At 37.0% G+C, this 22823-nt stretch overlaps 1 protein-coding gene across 8 annotated transcripts in view; it reads left to right on the top strand.

The window, feature by feature from the left end:
• Nucleotides 1-513: 513 nt before the first annotated feature.
• The window catches only part of MAK (male germ cell associated kinase), a 41908-nt gene continuing 19598 nt past the window's right edge, over nucleotides 514-22823 (top strand). For 6 of the 8 annotated variants that reach the window (XM_039349618.1, XM_039349608.1, XM_039349642.1 and 3 more), the window contains exons 1-11: nucleotides 514-668; nucleotides 5275-5563; nucleotides 6296-6350; nucleotides 8910-9031; nucleotides 9916-9995; nucleotides 11453-11585; nucleotides 11667-11838; nucleotides 13222-13389; nucleotides 14603-14923; nucleotides 15798-15988; nucleotides 19287-19414. In XM_039349618.1, the coding sequence (XP_039205552.1) occupies nucleotides 5463-5563; nucleotides 6296-6350; nucleotides 8910-9031; nucleotides 9916-9995; nucleotides 11453-11585; nucleotides 11667-11838; nucleotides 13222-13389; nucleotides 14603-14923; nucleotides 15798-15988; nucleotides 19287-19414 (1471 nt within the window). In that variant the 5' untranslated portion in view covers nucleotides 514-668; nucleotides 5275-5462. Of the gene's footprint in view, nucleotides 669-1283; nucleotides 1456-3536; nucleotides 3707-5274; nucleotides 5564-6295; nucleotides 6351-8909; nucleotides 9032-9915; nucleotides 9996-11452; nucleotides 11586-11666; nucleotides 11839-13221; nucleotides 13390-14602; nucleotides 14924-15797; nucleotides 15989-19286; nucleotides 19415-22823 lie in introns of those variants that run through there. The other 2 variants (XM_039349626.1, XM_039349634.1) reach the window with 2 other exon arrangements.

Raw genomic sequence — 22823 nt, forward strand, 5'->3', positions numbered from 1 at the left:
ATTACTGTAGTTCCTAGCTCAGTGTGTTGGGAGATCTCAATTACTGTCTTTAATATGCTTTATGATCTAGGAACAGTGTGGCTTAACCTTGGCAACTTTTGAGTTGTGTGGACTCCAGCCAGCATGCTGGGGAAGTTGCCAAGTTGAGAAACAATGCTCGAGAAAGTTGTAGCTAAAGGGTATTTGAGCAAATTAAAAGAGTTGGTGATAACCATCAGCCAACGATTCCTATGGGCTTCCAATTTTCTTTCCCACGCTGTTCCAAATGGTCCCTCTGCGTGAAATGAGGAATAAATCACGTTCTGCGCAGCGCGTCATCCCGGCGGCGGCCGCTCAGGAATCGTCTCCGAGCTCAGCCAATCAGAAATTCGAAGCAATGGCGAGCGCGAGCGCCCCCTCTGATTCCATACGTCTTTTCCTCCGCTCCACGCCTGTGTTGCCTTCTTCTTCTCTTAAGTCCCGCCCACTCCGTTCGTAGCTCGCTCGCGTCGGCAAGTTAGCTTGAGGATTCGCTGAGAAGGCTGTTGCCAAGGTGACAAGCCGGTGCAGAGTCCGGCCTCGGCAGTGTTGAGGGCGCTGCCGACGGTTCGGAGGTGGGATGAGGCAGCTAAGGAAAGGCGGCTCCGGAGGAGGCCCTGGACCCTCCCTGGGCGGCCAAGAGTTCAGCAGTGAGTGTGCGGCGAGGGAGGACGGAGTAGTAGTGACTACTAGCGAAGAGAAGATGGGGTGATGGTGGGAGGAGGAGGAGGAAGAGAAAGGCTTGGGCGGTCACGGCGTGTAGAAACAGGGATAGGTTTTCCTGCGGAACTCGTCCGGAGCAGAACCGGACTCGTGGGTCCCTTCAGCTGTTTTGGACTTCAGGGCTGAGGCTGATGGGAACTGAAGTTCCAAAGCATCTGTAGAAACTAAATACAAGAACAAACTTATAGGTCGATTTTTTCCCCCGGACTTTTTTCCCCTTAGGTGTACAAGTATTGTTGCATTACAATTTGATTTTGTGCACTTCTGCTCAAAAGAAAGACTCGGACATTTATTTTCAATTTTGCCACTCAGCCCATTATTAAGTTGAGAATAAGCCCTATGAATCCTAGGCATAAGGTGGATATGGAATTGTTTGGGCTGAGTGGCCAAAGTTAAATCTTCTAAAACTTAAATTTCAGTGGGCAACAGTTAAATATGTGCAGTAACGTTCCAATTTTATTTATTCATTACTGATTATACTTCAAAAACTCAATATTTTAGTTTTTTACATATTTTATTTTCTCAACAATCTCTTGAACTAGGAAAATATGATAATACAAAGTTACCCAACAACTGTCCAGGCTTGGAATGACAATTGGAATATGGGGGTTTAGTTGATAAGCTAATGACACACTTCTGCTGACAACGTGATTGTTCTCTTGTAAGAGAGGTTTCTAGTCCTTTAGAATCATCTGCACTTGTAGTTTTTATTTTGTAAGTATAAAATAGGTGTGATGACTGTGTATGAAATAGCCTACATTTTGCCTTTGCTTTTTACAATGAAAACATTTTCATAGATGAACTATGTGAGTCTAATTAGTACATTTGCAACATTGTTGCAAAATAATTATTTGTAATCATACTATGAAGTGTGGAGTTGGAGAATTTTGATCTTAGCATTAGTGTGCATAGATGAAGCAATGATTCTACAGTAGGAGAGATATTTCTTTCCTTTGTACATTTATATAATTTGATCAGAATGAAGCACAGTTAGTTACATGGCGCTAATCTTTTGTATGTAACAAAATAATATATTTAAACATTCTACGGTTCAGATTTATTACTGTGAAGTTAAATATTTCTTCCTCTAATTTGGTGAGAAGTTTAATGAAGTAATCTGGTGATTCAGTTACCGAATTTTGTTCAGTAGCACAAAGCTGTTGGGTTTACAGAAAGTGTATTTTTATTACTGAAAAGGATTACATCCAGTATTTTGACTTCATTTTGCACAAGCAGACATAACTACTCTACATAGTATTCGATGGGTATACTCAATTCTTCAGAGGATTGAAGTGTTAGAAGTATCTTCTATTAAATTAGTAAAATATTTTTAAGGAAATGAAGAAAATATTGTGTAATAAATGGTGGAATGCTCTTAAAAACTTAATTTTGCAGTGACTTGAACAAAATTTCAGAAAATATAGAAATGATGACAGATGTACAGACACAAAGAAAATAAAGTTTAATTCATGTCAAGTCTAAAGAAGGCTTTAGTTTTCGTAGGACTGCATGAATGTGCAATATCTGTTTTACTACCTTGGTAACACCTTGTCAGTGTTTAGCAACAACAACAATTTATCCTGTAAAAGTAAACAAGGAAGAAGACTGAAGGAAATCCTGCTGATTTCAGATACATTTCTTTTTTTTTCATAATCAAAATACCTTCAATTTACAATTGTTAATAACAGAGTTTTGAGGGGGTAGCATCTAACTTTGCCTTTTCAAGGCATTTTATTGTATACTTGTATATGAAGAAATAGATTTTCTGGTCTCTTTTATTTTAAAAAAAGTACATTTTATGAATTTACATTTGTGGCCACCTTCCATCAGTCCTACTATTTGAAAAAAGATTTAAAGTTATTTCCAGATTAAAAACTAAATATAACAGTAATGAATATTGTGTAGCTGTTGTTATGAATGTTCTTGAAGTCAATGTTTTTGCAATATGAGAATAACTGGGCTTTTACTTGCATAATATATATGAATTCTGCCTTTGATTTCTTTTGTGAGAATTAAAACTTATTTTGTTAATTAAAAGTTATTTTGTTTTACTGTTTCAATGAGAAAACATAAAAATGAAAAGTAAAATTGAGCATCCATAGAGTATAGCCTTTAAAAATAAAGTTTCTATGAGTAAGGTCCATCAAATATTAACCTAGAATAATTAAGAGTTAATAGCACAATCCAGTGATTTGTTGGTCCAGTTATTTATAGGATTTAGTATTAGGAATCCAGCATGAGATTTATGTGAAATGCTTTATATATCTTAAAGCATCTTTATAAGCATGATCTCCATAGACTATGATAACTGTACTTCTTAACATGTTGTTTTTTATTATTATTTTAATATTAAAAAGCCACACCAAAGTCAGAAATATGGAAACATATTTTCTGCATAGAAACAGTCACTCCGCCCAATTTTAAAAAACATGCCATTACGTATTGACATAACGGTAGAATGATATTAATTAGTGTTTGCATTGTATCAACAGAAAACCAGAATCTATAAATAATCTGTTTTAGTGGAACCTGTGCTCAGTAAACACATAATTTCTCAATAGTGGTAAAATCCAGATTGGGAAGTATAGTTTATCTTTCTCTATCTTTGACAATAATACGTTGTGCAATTTTTTCCCGATTTTTTCTCATACTGCTAAGAATTGCTGAGTTGTGTTAATATGTCCTCTGCCTGTCCTCTCCTGTAATCCTTTCTTAATGCTGCTTGAGTAGATTATTAGTAGCATGTTCTCATCAATAAGGAACAATCTGTTGTTTACAATAGGATCTTTCCTCTTTCTCCAAGATGTTGCCTTGGGAATATGCCAGTTCTGCATCTGAGTCAGATGAGATTGTATAAAATACTCTGTGGGCTTGTATGGAATACTCTGTAGGCCTGTATGGAAGTTATCTGATGGAATAATAATACTTATAGAGTATTTAAGAGTATGAAAGTATTGAGAATCAGGTATAGAATTAAATAATAAATGGACAGTTACGTTTTGCTCCTTGCTTCCTTTTTCAGGCTTTATACCCTCTTCTATACTTCCTCTGTTACATCATTAAACAAAACCAATAGCATTACCTGCAGTGAAATGCATTAATTTTTTAAAACAAATTTAAATTAAATTTCCGGTTCTAACCTCTAAAAGAGAACCCTCTATATATTCCAATATTTGTTTCACTTCCTCTTGCACCTTATGTACCCAGTTAATTCTTACAGCATATAAGTTTCCTTTGTGGATTTCAGGTATAGATTAATGGCAGTGTCAGTATTTCATTTTATCACTATAATATATAAAACATGTAAGAGTATTCCAGAAATATATGTTTCATAATTCAGCCCATTGATGGATTTCTTTGTTTTCTTTATTTTCTTTATTAAATTCAAGAATAAAAATAAAGGAAGTAGAAGTATTTGTTCCCATATTTTTAAATATAACCAGCCTGGAAATCTGAATCTGCAAGATAATAATACTACACAAGAAGTGTGATATGTTTAAAAAAAAACTTTACGTAAAAATATGAGTATGAATAAAATAAGTCAAAGAAATATGACTAAACCTCTTCATTGCATTTTTCCCTCTTTAAAACAAATCAAATGATAAAAAGCGTATGTTGCCTAGCCTCTTCTCCCAGACATGGGTAAATGTATAATTCTAACGTGTATAATAATTACATTGGATATATTCCATACACGAAGTATAGTGTGCTTCCTTGCTTGCTTTTTTAATATATTTATTTACTTATCTATTTATATCCTGTCTTTATTATTATTACAAATAAGTCAAAGCGGCAGGCATATCCAACACACCTCCCTCCTATTTTGCCCACAACAACAACCCTGTGAGGTAGATCGGGCTGAGAGAAAGTGACTGGTCCAAGGTCAGCCAGCTGATCTTCATGGCTAAGGCAGGACTAGAACTCACAGTCCTACAATTTCTAGCCTGGTGCCTTAATCAATATTAATAGATTCTGAATACAGATGGAGTCCTGTGCAACTATAGAGGTAAAAAAGGATTCTGGTAGTCCTCGACTTACAGTCACAACTGAGCCAAAAATTTTGGTTGTTAAATGAGATGCCCCATTGTATGTCTTTTCTTGCTACAGTTCTTAAGTGAATCACCACAGTTAATAACTTAGTATCCTGGTTGTTAAGTGAATCTGACTTCCCCATTGACTTTGCTAGTCAAAAAGTTGCAAAAGGTGGCCACATGACCCTGGGATACAGCAATGGTCATAAGAAAGAACTAGTGCCCAACATCCGAATTTTGATCACATAATCATGGAGATGCTCCAAAGGTTGTAACTATAAAAAATGGTCATAAGTCACTTTTTTCAGTGCTGTAACTTTGAACGGTCACTAAATGAGCTGTTGTAAGTCGAACTGCTATAACTTGCCAGAAAGTTTTGTTTTAGGTCCAATCGTCATTGAATGCATAATTTTATATTAAGAATATTAATTTAGTATTGTATGTTATACCAGTGCAATCCCTTGTGTTTAACATTTCCTATATAATATGTTTTGTTATCAAGGATCCATGTAAGGATGGCAGTTTTTCTCCATTTGCTACTATATTATTTCTGGATAGAGTGGTTATAATATTGAAAGAAGACTGATGACTTAAGCAACTACTATGACAGGTTACCTACTCATATAACAGCACCATTCTGAAAAAGAATCACTCAAGATTTTTGAACATTTGGCTACCTTACTTTACAAAATGAACCGTTATACAACTCTGAAGCAACTTGGGGATGGAACCTATGGCAGTGTTCTGCTGGGGAAGAGCATTGAATCAGGGGAGCTTGTGGCCATCAAAAGGTATGTGCCATCATATCCTCATGTTCGTTTAATACTTAACAACGGAGTCCTATACATGTCAGCTTCTGAGATCTCTGTGAGATCAAATTATATGATTGTGCTGTCATAACTTTTTTTTCACTTTGCTGCATATGCCTTTCTTTGCTGTATTACACTTTCTTACACATGCTGCTTAGGCAGACTAATGTTGTTACTTTACGGTAGCATTTCTTCATAAGGTCAGCAAAAGTTGAACTTAACTCAAAGGACACTTTACCTTCAACCTATTATCTTAAAGCATTTTGACATTGAAAATTTCAGGTTATTGTTCTATTTGGTTTTGGCTAGCAGGATGAAAATAAGAGAGAAGTAGTTTTGGTTATTCTGTCCTTCCCCCATTTGAAAAAATTGAATTCCCTCCTTGTGAAACTGATAGAAGATAATAAATCTGCACTAGCTTTTGAATTTATTTAGATGCTATACAAATTTGGGACCATGTTGGTGAATTAGGAGGAATTTTGAATATTATAAACAGTAACTGTCAAAATGGTCCCAAGTAAATCTTTTAATTCAATTCTGGATTTTTAAAAGAAATAACTTCTCAAAACAGGGGTATTTCTCCTGTTAGACTTTCCTTAAAATAAAAGCCTGTGTAATAATATTTTGAAACTCAGTATATTTTAACGGTTTTACAAAATTGGGGGGGGGGTACAATTCTCTTGTTTTAAAGATTTCTTTTAACTTTTATTTCAGAATGAAAAGAAAGTTCTATACTTGGGAAGAATGTATGAATCTGAGGGAAGTTAAGGTAATTAGAGCAGTATGATAATTTTAATAATATGGTTAGACCTGATAAATTACGTTCAGTGTAAATATTCCAGATTTGCTATTCTAATTCTTTTCTATAATCAATATCTAGAAAGAAAAAAAATGAATTGTTAAGATCTTGTCTAACTGGTATTGGTAAAAGTCATTTATAGATTGAAGGCTTCTTTTTTTAAAAAATATATTTTATTAGATTTTATGTGGGTAGGGAAAAGGTGGGGTCGATGTGGGTACAGGAAAATCAGGATAAAGGGGACAGGGTGTGGATAACTACAGTAAATACGTAATTCAGCGAACAAGCTGTTTTCCGGGTCTTCATATTGAATATTATTGTTTATATAATACTAGACATTTATAAGAATAAATCGGTATAGTTACAACTGACATTTGGCAAAACACTAATATTCCTTTAAACAATTAACATAGTTGATAGCATAACAACTATTTCCAATCATCAACCTTAATACTTAATATAATAAAGCTCTAAAATCTCTTATTCTAATGTGTTTCAACCCACTGATAAAATTTTCCCCAGGTTTTATAAAAAATTAAATCTTCTTTCTCCTTCATCTCTAACGTTAATCTGTCCATTTCTGCACAATCTAGGATTTTCAAAATTATAATCTCGTCTGATGGTAGGTTTTCATTTTTCCAAAATTGGGCAGATACTATTCTTGCAGCTGTTAATACATGTAATATTAAATAATCATTTTCTTTGCTATAGTTAGGTCTTAATATACCTAACAGGAACAATTCCGGTTTAAATTCTATCTGGATTTTCATCATCTTTTCTAACCGTCTATGAATCTTAGACCAATATTTTTTTGCAATAGAACATATCCATCAGGCATGATAATAAGTACCTGGTTTTTGTTTACATTTCCAACATGTATCCAATAAATTTTTAAACATTTTTGCTAAGCGAACTGGTGTCATATGCCATCTATAAAACATTTTATGTAAGTTTTCTTTGTATGTTACTGCTTTAGTAAGTTTGATATTTTTATCCCACAGTTTTTTCCAGTCTTCTAATTCTATAGAATATCCAAAGTTCTTCGCCCATACTATCATTGTCTCTTTTACTTGTTCTTCCATCTTTCAATTTAATAAGTATTTATAAAGCTTCTTAATCAAATGTTCATCTGTTTTAAAAGTATTTTATCAAGTGGACTCAGCTCTTTGTAAAATCCCATTATTTTTATGTCTTTTTCATATCTTATTTGAATTTGCAAATAGGACCACCATGTTAAGTCAATACTTTGTTGTTGAAGGGCTTGCCTGTCTTTGAGTTTTCCGTCCTTGTCCAAAATGTTTTTATAACTCACAAGTTTATCATAATTAATCAAATTCAGATAAGCAAATGCTTCCATCGTTGAAAGCCACTCAAGAATTTTCATATACATTTTGTGTCTAGCTTTCTCCCATTCAGAGAGTAAAACATTTCTTATAGCATGATTTTGAAAGTACTTATGTATTTTAGCTTTCTCGTACCATAAAAAGGCATGCCAGCCTAGTTGAAGGTCATATCCCAGATTGAAGGCTTCTTAAAGTACCCTTGAAGAAAGCTATTTGCTGACTAAAGGCTAATAATTTGTGTTTCTGTTCTATTTGGTTTGCTTTATACGAGAATAGTTTATGCAATTGGATTTGTCTATGCTAAAATGCAATCTCCTCTCCCCTTTTCAGCCTTCTCTAGTGGAGCTTTTTGTGAGCAATAATTTCATCTGGATTGTATAGACTAGATCAGACATGTTAAACTCAAGGCTCATGGGCCTGTGATGTATTTAGATCTGGCCTGCAAGCAGACTAGTAGGAGGAGGTTATTGACTATGTAGTGAGGGGGTGTGAGCTGAAGCGGCGCCAGGGTCAGAGAGGTCTGAGGGAGAGTTAGCTGGAGCTGCAGTGTTGCTGGGCCTCTGCGCATGCGGCTCCAGCTGATTGGGGCTACTGGCCCGTAGTCTTTGGGGGAAGAGTCAGCTGGAACTGTCAAACTGCCGAGGCTTGCGGGGACCCTAAAATCAGCGCACGCAACTGCAGCTGATGAATGCTGCGTGAAAGGGCCGGCCAGACAGTGAATGAACGCATGAGAGAGGAGAGGATATAAAAGGAGGGGGTTTGGTGGGAACGAGGAGCAGTGGGGGTGAGAGAAGGCGATAGGAAGGAGAGGAGAGATGTTGGTGGGGCAAGCCTGAGGAAAAGAAGGGGATAGGATAGGAGAGGCTTCTCTGGGGCACGCCTGAGGGAGAGAAGGGGACAGCAACTGGTCCTTTGAAGGCACCCATAATGTTGAGGCAGCTCTCAGTGAAATTGAGTTTGACATTCTTGGGCTAGATAAACAAGGAAGAAAAGGCACCCAGACAAATTTAACTCACATATAGATTTTATGGCAATATACTTGATAAATTTTAAAGATCTACACATTAGGTTTAGTTTGCATCCTAAGTCATAATGGAAATGAAATCTATATGCCTTTATAATTGGTAAATACTTCTATTCAAGTTTGAACTAACCTCTCCCATTAAAACTATTTGTTTTCTTGTAGTCTCTGAAAAAACTTAATCATGCCAATGTAATAAAGCTGAAAGAAGTCATTCGAGAAAATGACCATCTGTATTTTGTGTTTGAATATATGAAGGAAAATCTGTATCAGCTAATGAAAGACAGGTATGTTTAGAACCAATTTGCTGTTTTCACATTCTTTAATAATTCTCTGTGCATCACAAACCACACTGATAGTTTAGTAAAATATAACTTTTGATGTTTATTAGATTGTTTAAAAATCCCACCTGCATTTTTTTTATTAATAAGATAGCAAACATGGAAAGAAATATTCCTTTCTTTCCTATTTGAATCACAACAACAACCCGATGAGTGAATTGTCCTGAGAAATAGTGACTGGCTCAAAGTTATCCAACCAGTTTTTCATTCTTAAGGCAGGATTACTTTCCTGGTTTCTAGACCAGCACCTTAACTATTACATCAAACTGGCTCTCCATGTTAGATATAATGGTAAAAAACCATAATGAATTCATATTATACAGTAAGCCAGAAATGGAAAACCCCTGGCACTTATGCTACTCTCAGATTATAATATTAGTATTTGGTAGCAAAATATTGCATTTCAAATGGTATCTTTTTTTCCTAAAATAAATTTTAGAATTTTTACCCCTAAACCTCTTTATTATTTCTCCCCAAATAAGCCACACACTTGATTGCTACTTCATCATAAACCATAATAATAAGATCCAAAGACTGAAACATTTTTCTAGTGTACCAAAGTTATGACAGGCTATGTAGGATTTTGAAAGAGGAAATAATGCACTTTTCTCCTTTTTCCAACTAAGAACTTTTCCTGCTTCTTAGTATTTTTTATTAACAGAAGACCTGTTTTTGTTGAAAATTGAATTCTTTAAGGTCACTTATCTGTTACAATGATTTTTATTTTTAAAAAGTGGTTAAGGCATTGGATAAATAAATAGTAAAGCATATTTGTTTTTATCTGAAAAAAATCCTGTTTTTCTTCACCTTGTTAATTTGTTGCATTACAGAAATAAACTGTTTCCGGAGTCTGTCATCAGGAACATTTTGTATCAAATATTACAAGGGTTAGCTTTTATCCATAAACATGGTGAGTACAGTGTATTGCTGTTATTGTGTAGTATTAGAATATGCTAATATACACCTTATCAAACATAAGAAGACATAATAGACATGTGATGTATGGTACCAATATTTCAGTGATAAAGTGTTTAAAATAATTGCTAAATAAATTATTTTAGAGAAAAATCAGATTATTTTGAGAATCAAATGTTTCAGAAGCAAAATCCCAGTAACTACATTAGTTAATTGTTGGTAGTCATTGTTACAGTTTCTTGGCATAGGGTTCCATCCAGAGCAATGCTATATTTGGGCACAAAAAACTACTCCAAAGGGAAGTATGGATTAGGTTTAATCCTTTGATATCTTGTAGGGGACACTTTTTTGTAAGTTCATCAGGTTTTTGATGACCAGCACTTATTCCAAAACCACACTAAATTCTAATTCACTTTGTTCACATTTGTGATTACTGTAATGGGCTGTCATATTTCATAGTGTGTAGTCTCTAAGAGATGGTATTAATTTTAATAAAGTAGTTCTGTGCCTTTGTATATATCATGTTTGGCTGCCTAATTTTTATTGGAGGGTACAAATTTTCCTATCCATTTGTTATTAGAATGCAGGCAGTACATTTTATAGTGTTCTGCACCAACAGAAATTGTAGGGCCAGGTGCAGTATTATAGAAATCTATAGAAGACACTCCTTTAGTAGTGGAGTGTATGAATTTGGAATAGTCTATAGTTATTATGAGAAACAGAAACATTTAATTTGTTACATCTTAAAATGTTAGTTACCTGACATTTTCTCTCTCTCTCTCAGTTTTATTCTTTATATTGTAATATTTTATGATCTTTTTGTCATCAAATCTACCCCTAATCCCACCTTGGTCTTGCTGTTATCTATTTCAGAGAATCAGATTCCTGATTTCTAATATCAGTTGTGATATTATTGCAAGTTTTAACTGATTCTGTAAGGGGAGGGGGAGAACAAATTTCAAAGATTATTATTGCTGTGAATGATATTCTTTTAAAAGAAACAGTTTTGGCTGAATTAATTCAAAAGGGTATGAAGATGTTTACGTTAAATGTAGGGTGAATGATGCTTAGGCTAAATTTATTTTAATCATGAAAAAATCTGACCTACTTATTTGTTTTTGTTCATTAAATATACACTATTCTTAATTTCATTCTATTTCTCAAAAAAACATCTCTTTTAAAGTTTTGATCACTGAATCAAATGTAGTTGACCCAGTGACTTAAACATAGTTTGATTCAGTTAGTAACAGATCTCTGAAATAGATTAGCTCCCAGTTATACCTGATCGATAAATTTTTGAAGCCTATATTTAAGCCTGTATTATGTTTGAAAACAAAATTTAAAAGCAGATTTTTATGGCAATCCAAGTAGTTCAAAATAAAGAATCCTATTATTAGTAGAATTTGAAATCTACACCATTGTTATGTGTTTATTCTACATTCATGTTTACAGGATTTTTTCATCGAGATATGAAACCTGAAAACCTTCTTTGTATGGGTCCAGAACTTGTTAAAATTGCTGATTTTGGATTGGCTAGAGAACTACGATCTCAACCTCCATACACGGATTATGTTTCCACCAGATGGTAAGTGTGAGTTTTAATGGTGGATTTCACTTATTTTATAAGCCTCTTGACAAGTTATCAATCTTTCTTCACTCTTTTCAGGTATCGGGCACCTGAAGTTTTATTGAGATCTTCTGTTTATAGTTCTCCGATTGACATTTGGGCTGTTGGTAGCATAATGGCTGAACTATATACACTAAGACCACTTTTTCCTGGAACAAGTGAAGTTGATGAAATTTTCAAAATTTGCCAGGTGTTAGGAACACCAAAGAAGGTAAAGTATTTTGAAAATGTATATTACTACAACTGGTGGGAATAAAATTAAAACGACAGGTAGCTCTTGGTTAATGACCGCTCATTCATGAACCATTTGAAGTTATGATGGTGCTGAATGAGTGGTGGCTAAGATTGATCATCAAAGTTTTGGCTGTCCCAGCACCCCCTGGTCATGAGATCATGATCTGAATACTTGGTGCCTGGCTTTTACTTATAGTAGTTGCAGCACCCCGTGATCTCGCGTTTGCAATTTGCAACATTCCCTGCTGGGTTCCCACAAGCAAAGTCAATGGGGAAACCAACAGGGAAAGTTGTAAGTTGCTCAGGTAAGTCTTCCACCTCCATGCACACCCGGAGCCCCACTTTGCTCATGCCATACCTTCCCCGCCTCTCGCATACCCTCTCTCACAGCAACCACCCCCTCTGAGCTCATGCCATGCCCTTCTGCCAATCGCACACCCTTGAGCACCCTGAATCCAGCAAGCCACTCCAAGTCAGGTTCAGAAGCAAATTTCAGAGAAAAACAAAACTGGATATATTCTTTTCTCTAAATCAATTTGGTCATCTCTGCTAACTTAGTTACTTGTCCACTCATTCTTCCATTGTGGGGATTGACATCATCACTCTTTATAATTAACTTTCCAGTACATAACACAGGTAATCCTTACCGATTGTATGTTCAGAGACTATTCAGTGTTAATGACATCACTGGAAAAGATTTACAACCTGGTCCTTGAAGTTGAGGGTATTATAGTGTTTCTGCAGTTGAGTGGTTGCTCTTGGCATGTATGATGGTTACAGTATTCTGCAATCTTGTGATTACCATTTGTGACCTTCACAGCCAATTTCCAACAAGCAAAGTCAATGGGGAAGCCAGCAGGAAGTCACAAGTCATGGGAAATGTGTACCTGGAGACTTGTAGGATTGATGTCATCCCTTTCAAGTAAACCAGAAAGGAAACACAACTAGGTGAACTAATTCTACTTTATTGTTAGGCTACATTAATAGATTTTTTTTTAAGTCTGAAGGTACAGATCTTCTGCCATCACTTTTAATCACCAGATCCATTAGGGCGGATCCTTCCTACGTTTCTTCCTCTAACTTGTAAACCACTGGGGCTTCCCCATGTTTTGCCTGATAGTTTCCAAGGCAACATATTTTCTCCTTGTCCCTCAAAGTCATTCTCACATACCATGACATTTTGTTATTATGTCACTTAAGAGATGGAGTTCCCAGTCACAATTGAGGTTAGTACTTGAGGATTACCTGTGAACAAGTTTGGTTTTTGGTTAAACGAATTAACCAAAACTAATAATTGTAGGCACTCAACAATAAATAATAAAAATGTTTTAAAGACTACTCTTGTTATTCTACTTTACAGAGTGATTGGCCAGAAGGATACCAGCTTGCTGCTGGAATGAATTTTCGCTTCCCTCAGTGTGTTTCCATAAATCTAAAGACGCTCATTCCAAATGCCAGCAGCGAGGCATTGTTTCTCATGAATACAATGTTGAATTGGGACCCAAAGAAACGACCTACAGCAAGTCAGGTATGTAGGCCTGTGGTATTAGCAATATGGCGATTTTGCTTATCCAGTGAGTATAAGCTGTTGCAAAAAAAAAATTTCACAAACTCATTTACAAGCACTTCATCGAAATTGGAAATGGTTTTGTTAGAAACACTTGCACAATATACAGAATAATTTTGTAATTTTCTTTAACCAAGTATCAAAAGGAAGGAAAACCTATCATTTCATGAGATTAACTATAAAATGTATTGCTACGTATTTGAAGTTTTATTAAATATAACAACATGGAAGATGTACTCCATTGAGAAACAAGAGTTTACGTCTGTGGCTGAAATCCAACAAAATCTAGAAGGCTACATGTTTTCGACCCTGCTTTAGGGAAATCGGGAAACGTGCTTGAAATGACTTTATGAATTGATAACTTCTCAAAAGTTATGTGTATGTCTTTCCTTGTTGATCTTCAACAACAACTTCAATTTGTTTCTCAGAGCTTTAGATAAAGAGAAAAAATTGCCTACTGCATAGTTACTGGCTATTGTAGACTGAGCTTTTGAGAAAGGTGAACAAAAAATAGATTTAAAATGATATTATTAATTACATACCCTTTAGATCAGGGGTGTCAAAATACCAGCCCGTGGGCCGGTTGCATCATATGGAGGCCGCGCCCATGCCAGCTCCGGCAATGCAAAAAAAGTCACGATACATCGCAACACGTCATGTCACGTGGAGAGTTTAACACCCGTGCTTTAGATGCATAAATGCATTTCCACACACTGAACTTTAAAGGCTCACTCATGATGATGATGATGATGATGATGATGATGATGATGATACTGATGATCAGCAGGCAAACTTATACTTATGCCAGATTGGGGCAGGAATGATGAACTAAAAATAATTATATTTGACAAGGTATATGGAAGTAGAAGGGGAAAACCGCAGGTAAAGTAATGGTTCACAGAAATTATTAGAATGTTTTTGGAAAATTACTACTGTAGTGACTTAGGCATGGCTTAAGTGGCTTATAGTTTGTTGTTAATGGGAGATTTGAACATCCAAGCTTGCATTCTTAGTCACTAAACTGCAGTCGTCTTGTTTTCCATGAAACAAACTCTGGTTTGTTTCATTTTGTATGACCTTCCATATACTTTTTTTCCTACACTTTATTTGGCAAGACCTTTAGTTGCAGACCTTTAAGCTACCTTATACTTATTAGTGTTGTCTTTTTCTTTAGGCACTGAAGTTTCCTTACTTTCAAGTGGGTCAGGTTTTAGGACCACCTCCGCAATGCATGAATCAGAAACAGCCATATTCCAAGATAACAGAACGGAAACCATCTCTGCCCAAACTTGAACATATATCAAAATTAGAAGTTGTATCTGTGCCAGAATCTCAGACTTCACTAAATTTAACTGATAAGCTACAGTGTCTATCCAAGAATAACCAACATCCCCTCCAGTCAATCCAGCTGCCTCAGAATGCAGTGAGTCAGCAACCATCAGTTCAGCAACAGCCTCAGTCGTTCCTTCCAGCCATCAGTAAAAACTCAACATCAGTAAGTTGCACTCAGAAACGACTTATGAACAAGTCTATAATTGCTGCAGAAGTGCTCAGTTCAAACCACTCTGAGAGGTAGTTTTACAATATATTCTTGTGAATTCAAAAGCATTTCATCACATGTTAATGTACAAGTACATTTTGGGTTACTGTTTCCTATCATTTTTTTTAACCCTGTCTTCATACATCATACGTCTTCATACACTCTTAACATTCCCCTCCGTGAACTGTTACAAAATTTCCTTAGTTTTTCTCATTTTTTTAAAAAAAAAATTCTTCTCCATCTGTAGTTTGTGCTGTTTCTGCATACCACAGGTTTTCCTCCTATTTTTTTCCCCCTCTAACTATATTTCTTTATCTCCGTTACATACTTTTTTTTTCTATTGTTAATCCTCTTTTTGTGGCTTTGTTCTTTTTTTTCTATCCATTCCATTTCCATATCCAATCCTCGGTTAATTTGGCAGCAGCAATGCTCCTGGCATTTCTTTTCTTTCAGAGGAATGTATGATTATAGTGGATCATTATAACTCTCCCTTACAATGTTTGTAGAATATTGTATTTTATACTTTTTTACTGTGAGAAGGCAAGATTTACTTCATTTCTGTATTAAGAGCTCCTTCAACCCCCCTCCCTCCCCATATTGCAGTTTTTCCAGTTCAACATAGTAATGTAACTAGTGCTTTTTTTCTTAAAAAAAAAAAAAGGTGCCGGAACTCACACACGTCATACAACTGGCCTTGCCTACCCTACAAGGTTCCATCCAAAAAAGGTGCCGGAACGCCGTTCTGAGCATTCTATGACAAAAAAAGCCCTGAATGTAACATTCTAAAATATATTGGAAGTAACTTCTAATTTTTTTGTAATCAAAACAGAAACACATAGCCATAGGACCCTCAAACGGTACAATGGGTATGAAAAACAATCGACGCCGGTGGGGTCAAACTATGTTAAAGACAATGGATAGTTGGGATGATTTTGATGATGCAGAATTTGGAATGTCTTATTTTAAGAAGCCTAGCATTATGGTGTTAAATGAAAAGAAAACAAAAGAATCACTTTTTAGGTAAGGTATTACATTTTTTTTTGTTATTTGCAATTAATATATTATAGTCTCTCCATCTGGCCCTGATAAAAGTTAAAACGTATGTATTGTATGCTATCTTATATGTAGCTTATATTTTCCCAGCGTGTAGGATTAACTGTGAACTCCTTTTGGAATGTGAATGTGATGCCAGTCTCTTAAAGAGGGTGTGGTTAGGCTACTTCTAAAGAAACAGACTTCATCTGAAATATGAAAATAGCTACAGACCACTTGCTAGCATCCTTTTTTTTTTTTTTTTTTTGACAAAGGTACCTGGTCAAATAGTTAATTACCAGCTCAAAGGTAACTGTAATTGAATTGATTATCTGATTTGCAACTGACTTGCAACAATCATTTATACTTTGGTAACTCCTTTTTTTTCTTTTGGACTAATACCATATTTTATATATGAATGTATTTTCCCCAAATAGTATGGAATCTTCATTTAATTCAAAACATGATAGCAACAGTGCTAAGTACAAGTGGCTAATCCAGTCACTTTACGCAATGATGTGCTTGTTTGTTCTTGGGATTGATTCAAAGTACTGGTTTTAATACGCAGTTCTAAATAGCTTCAGCCAGGATACTTGAAAGGGCATCTCCTTCTTTATTAGCCTATCCAGATATTAAGGACTCCATGTTAAGACTCAAGGTAAGGTGAGAGGTTACAAGAGAAATGGCTTTTTGTGGTAGCACTTTTTGGATTTTACTGTCGAGAGCAGGGGTCCCCAACCCTGGCAATTTTAAGACTTGTGGACTTCAATTCCCAGAATTCCCCAGTTAAAGTCCACAAGTCTTAAAATTGCCAAGGTTGGGGACCCCTGCTCTAGAGAGCCTTGTTCAGGACCTACATTATGGTTATTTCCAGGTGAAGATCTTTTGTTTTTCCCCTGGACAATATTTTTGGTGAATGCTTTAAGAACTTTGCTATTTTACTGCTTTTATTACGATTATTTTATGAGGTATTTATTGTCATTGTTTTTGATGCTTCTTGATTGTAGCACTGATTCTGTATTGTCTTCTATATGGTTTTACATCTTTAAAATAGTGTTTTAATTTATCCGTGCATTACTGAGAGGACTGGAACTATTGAACACAATAACAAGTGAATTTTATACAGTTATAATGTCAGTAGTTGCTTTAAATATTGCAGTATTTTATATTAAGGTATGGCATTAGTGGATTCTCTTAGAGGAAAGTCTTAATATCCTTGCCTTATTTCATAAGCAAAGCAAACAAAAATAAGAAAGGCATTTAATGTTACTCCTCTAGATCAGGGCTTTTCAACCTTTTCACCCATTGTACCACTTTTAGGATATGGCAACATCCGAGTACCACCAGGCGCCTAGCAAGGTGTCAAAAACTTGATGACCAAAAAAAAAAAAAAAGGAAAAAAGTGATAAAGTACAGGTAGTCCTCGACTTACAACAGTTCGCTTAGTGACTGTTCAAAGTTACAATGGCACTGAAAAAAGTACCCCCAAGCCATAGCCGAGCAAGACACCTGCCTGCCTACCCAACGGCACTCTTCCTCCTGTCTGAGGTTTTCATTGTTGTGAGCATTTCTGTTGAGGATTGGCAGCAGAGGTAGGGTGGGGGACACTGTGACCATCATAAATATGAGTCAGTTGCCAAGCATCTGAATGTAAATCACAAGACCCTGGAGATGCTGCAACATTCCAGTTGATCGGCGCTTCTTCTGGGCTCAGCAGAAGCACCAGGATCAGTGCCGAGCTCCAGCTGGAGCCTGGCACTGATCCTGGTGCTTCCACTGAGCCCTGACAGCCCCGAAGAAGCGCCGATCAGCTGGAAAGCGGCACTGATCTTGGTGCTTCTGCTGAGCCCTGACAGCCCTGCAGGTCCAGCCATCTCTCGCTCCGGCTTCTGCGGTGCTGCCACCGGTTCAGCTCATTCCCCTCCCCTGCTACCACCTGCCAGGTTGCGTACCACCTGCCAGGTGCCAATGTAGCACAGGTGGTACCCGTACCATTGGTTGAAAGGCCCTGCTCTAGATGCAAATAAAATAAAGTAAAATTCTCCATGCTTGTATTTGGAGATGGTTTTACATTATTTATCATTATACTTAATGCTTAAATTATATATAACTGTATCTGGAAAAGTACATTGCACTGAAGTGACGGGATTGTTTAGGCATAGCCAAAGATAATTGGACAAATTTGTAAATAGATCTTCAGTAATTAATGCTTTGAGTTTCCAGGGGAAACGGAAAAAGCTGTTATGACATCTTAAAGACTAAATATTTATAGTGGTGACTTTAAGAAAACTATTGTCAACTATAGTTCAATTACAAGCATATCCAACAGCTTTTTCCCCAGGGCAGCGCAGCTGCAAACTAACGCATGCATAATGTATTTTCATGTAACCACATTGTGTGAATCAGTGTAATGGCCTGTATTTTTTAGTACAAATAAACACTGTAAAAGGCATAACTGCATGGTTGTGGACGGAAATCCCTGCTAACCCCTGGAATAGGGAATTGGCACTGGATCAGTGACATGATTAGCCTTTTTAATAAGACAGTACCTTAAACAAAAAGCAGGTAAGTCCAAGGACATATAAATATAGAGAGTCCTCGACTTATACCGGTTGTTTGACAATTGTTTAAAGTTAGACTTAAAATGAGAGGAAATCCCTCCATGCACTGGAGCAGGGGTCTTCAAACTTGGCCCTTTTATGACTTGTGGACTTCAACTTGCAGAATTCCTCAGCCAGCATGGCTGGCTGAGGAATTCTGGGAGTTGAAGTCTACAAGTCATAAAAGGGCCAAGTTTGATGACTCCTGCACTGGAGGAACAGACCTCAAATTTGGCAAAAACACTAGCAAATACCATTGTTCTCATGATCCTTCTCCCTGGTGGGGTAAAGAAAGAGCCTGGACTCCCCGATATATTGGGAAGCCCATATCCTTTTCTTGTTCCACTATGATTGAGAGGCCCAAGCCCTCTCCCCGGTGCTCTGCTTAATGACTGCAACAGGGAGAACTTGAATTATGGTTGTTGAATGAAGCAGTCATTTGGCATCTTTCTTAACCATCCCTTTGCTCAGCGACTTGAGATTCCAGGCCCAGTCATGGATATAAGTGGAGGACTTACCTGTAGTGATATTCACATCACAGTAATTGTAATAATAATCACATAGCCTGCTATGCTGGCTCAGGAATTCTGGGAGTTGAAGTCTACGAGTCATAAAAGAGCCAAGGTTGCCTACCCCTGTTCTAGACTAAGAATTCATTTGTGATGTTGCATAATCTTTATTTTCAGCGTTCCTGAGTCTACGTCTCCTACCTCTGGCAGGTCAGGAGAAAACAAAGTTCTGAAGAGAAACGACTCTGGAATGTCAACTAGTTCGGCAAAACAGTACTATTTGAAGCAATCAAGGTATATTCCTGGTAAGAGGCAATTATTTAACTCGTTGTCAGACTCAGTTAACAAAATGTGTGTGTGCGTGGATATGCATATGTGTTTATTTTATTTTTGCTGCCTTTTTCAACTTAAGTGTTTTTCATTCAGTAATCTCATTCCATATAATATACACTGCTGTAGCAAATATGAAAAAAAAAAATCCACTTTAAGATGTCTGGACACTGAAATAATAAGAGAACAGTTAGCTGATCTGACCAGAGAAGGAATGGTTAAAAATAACAAAGCCCAAGAAAACCAAGTGTCCTGGAGGCCATTGGGAGAGTAGTTTTCTCCCCAGGTAGGCTTTAATAGCTGCCATTTTGCCTTTGCTTCTTTGTATTTTCTCTTTCAGAGCTGGGTGAAGCAGGGTAAGAACAAAGCCCTAAGCCAGTAGTAACTGGCCTAGAGCCAGGGGTAGGCAACCTCGGCTCTTTTATGACTCGGGGACTTCAACTCCCAAAATTCCTGAGCCAGCCATGCTGAGGGGAAAGGGAGAGTTTGCAAGCTGAGCCATGCTGGGTCAGGAATTCTGGGAGTTGAAGTCCAAGAGTTATAAAAGAGCCAAGTTTGCCAGCCCTGGCCTAGAGTCTTGTAATTTCAGCAGTTTAGGGTCTGTGAAGCTATCTTCTTGTTTATTTTTTGGACTGAGGTCTGAGCTGTGTGAACTTGTCCTGGTATGTTTGTATTCGTGGGAGATCTGGGGCCCGAGGAAGCAGCTAGTCCCTGAACTGGTAGTAACTGAGATCAGTCTCTTCAGGAGGCGGTTTGTTCTCCATTTTCTTTTTAACTTTCATCGACAAGTTTGAAGACTTTTCATAAGAATCAGCAGAGGTCCAAGCCTCCATACCCCATACATGTGCATTCCTTTACAGTTCGAAGTGGAGTGCTGGGTGGTCTGTGAGCTTGGTGGTTTGCTTGCAGATGTTTGTTGGTGGTGTTTGCTCTCTGTTTATATACAGTAGCTTCCAATAAAGGGGAATATTTGTAGCTTAGGGTTGAAATGGGGGGGGTCCTTGGTGCTTTCTGAGCTTGCTTGTTTTCTTGGATCAGTACTGGCAATGTTACCTAGTTTGAGTAATGAAAGGTCTGCAAGAAATCAAGTGTAGAGAGCACCCTCAGATAGTAGCTTGCCTTGCCAGTGTGAGTGAGGATGTGATTTTCTCCTTGGTGGTTCCCTGATTATGGAATTTTCTGCTTGGTTGTTTGTCTGATGTTAATCCCTGCTTATCTGGGCTGCTGGAGAGAATGTGTTTTGGTCTTTTTGTTTCCTTCTCAGCTTTTTTATTGTCTCCTTTAAATGTGGTTTATCTCTATGTGTTTATTGATGGCTGAATGCCAGGTTTCCCTAACGTTTCTTGAATTTAGCTTGATCTAAGATGCTTATAGTTTCCCAGTTGGAACTATGAGTCTGTCAGTGTGTTGTAAAAGTAAGTTTTCATGTTTCTTCTGACTGCTGGTCGGAATTCATAGACGCACTCTATTAGTCTTCTGCCTGTCTATTCAACATAATGGTTGTTACAGTCTTTTACCATGAATATTATAGATGACTCCTGTTTTTCCTTGTTGGGCTACTGGGTCTTTTGGTTTACCTTAAGATATTTTGGAAGTTAGTTGGTTTGTGTGCTAAGGTGATGCTATGTGGTTGTAATAGTTTGTTCGTTGTTTCTGAAATGTTTCTGAGGTATGGTAGAGTTTCATAGTTTGGGACTGATTGTGCTGTAATCGGTTGAATGGTCAGGCCCTTTTTGATAAAATTGTGTGGATATCCATTTTGTTGGAAGATGTTGTATGGTTGGCCTGTTTCCTTTTTCTGGTGTTCTGGGTTGCTGCAGTGCATTTGTATTCATCTGAATAATATTCTTATAGAGGTCCTCTTGTCGGAGGTTGGGTTGTTACTTTATACTTTGGATTGTTAGTGTGAGTGGATTTTTGATAGACTTATGTTTCTAATTTGCTGTCATTTTCTCTGCTGATGAGGATATCCATGAAGGATAATGTATTGTTTTTTTCCCCCCTCCTTTGTGAATTTTATCCCTTTGAAAATGCTGATTGTTTCATATGTTTTCTCTAGTTGCTCCTTTATTATGATGGCAAAGTTGTCAGTTACATACCTGATCCATATTTTTGGTTTTATGCATGGGAGTACTATAGTTTCTGAGTGCTGTATTACAGTCTCTGCTAATGGTGATCCCATTCTATTCCATTGGTTCAGTTAGAAGTGTGACAAAGAATTTGTGATTTGATACAATAATTGGATAATCCAAGGTGGAAGACTAGTATTCTTGCTGTTCTTCTTGACCATCATTCAGTTGCACAGCATTTCATGTGAGTTTGGTTTTTGTTATCTCTAATTGCATCTTATTTGTAATTGAACATGGACAGCAAACTGAAAGAAAACATGGAGAGACGTGCTATTTAACCTAGGTGTACTAGTGAGCTATCTTTAGGTGAGATTCACACCTTAGACTAATCTAAGTGATATAGTCCACTGTGGTTTGTTAAATAAGCAAACTATGATTTGTTAAATAAATATTAGAAGACTCATAAACTTCCCACACCTGTGAAGCACTACAAGTAGTCCTTGCCTAACAGCCATACATTCAGCAACCATTATGACATCACTAAACAAATGACAGTTATGACTGGTCCTCAAAGTTATGATTGATTCAGTGCTCCTGATCAAAATTTCAGGCCTGAGACCTGTGGCCTGATCTTGGCTGGGTGTGTCTTGTCAGCAGTGGGAAGAAGAAAATAGCAAAGGTTAGAGGGGGCGGCAGGGGTAAGTGGCCTTGGTGGAATTCAGGGTGACCAAAAACGGTAAAGATAGGTGGATGGGGAGATTTGAAGCAGAGGTGAGCATGGCAGGGTAGTGGAACCTCATCTGCTGAAGGGAACTCACCAGACCTGACTGGGGAGAAGGCAGGGAGATGAAGCTGGCAGTTCACACAGTATAAAACAGGGGTAGGCAACCTTGGCTCTTTTATGACTCGTGGACTTCAACTCCCAGAATTCCTGAGCCAGCCATGCTGAGGGGAAAGGGAGAGGTTTCCATGTTGAGCCATGCTGGCTCAGGAATTCTGGGAGCTGAAGTCCACAAGTCATAAAAGAGCCAGGGTTGCCCACCCCTAATATAAGAGAAGCGTGAGGACCTCATCTAACAATGGGTATAGTCCTTGTCTAGTGATCACAACTGAAACTACCAGAAGTGCTAAGTTGCTAAACAGTGTGGTCATGTGTTTTTCCTAATGACTTAGGGTCATTAAGCAAGGACCGCCTATAACATAAATTATTTATGAGTTTCTTTAAGGATTATTTTTTTTTCCAAATATGGATCTAAAATTAGTTTCAATAGGAAGTAATGACTCTTTTTTATACTTCCTGTATTCATGAAGTGGC

Source organism: Crotalus tigris, unplaced genomic scaffold (assembly GCF_016545835.1).
Source record: "Crotalus tigris isolate CLP2741 ecotype Arizona unplaced genomic scaffold, ASM1654583v1 scf7180000017564.2150845, whole genome shotgun sequence".
Taxonomy (NCBI): Eukaryota; Metazoa; Chordata; class Lepidosauria; order Squamata; family Viperidae; genus Crotalus; species Crotalus tigris.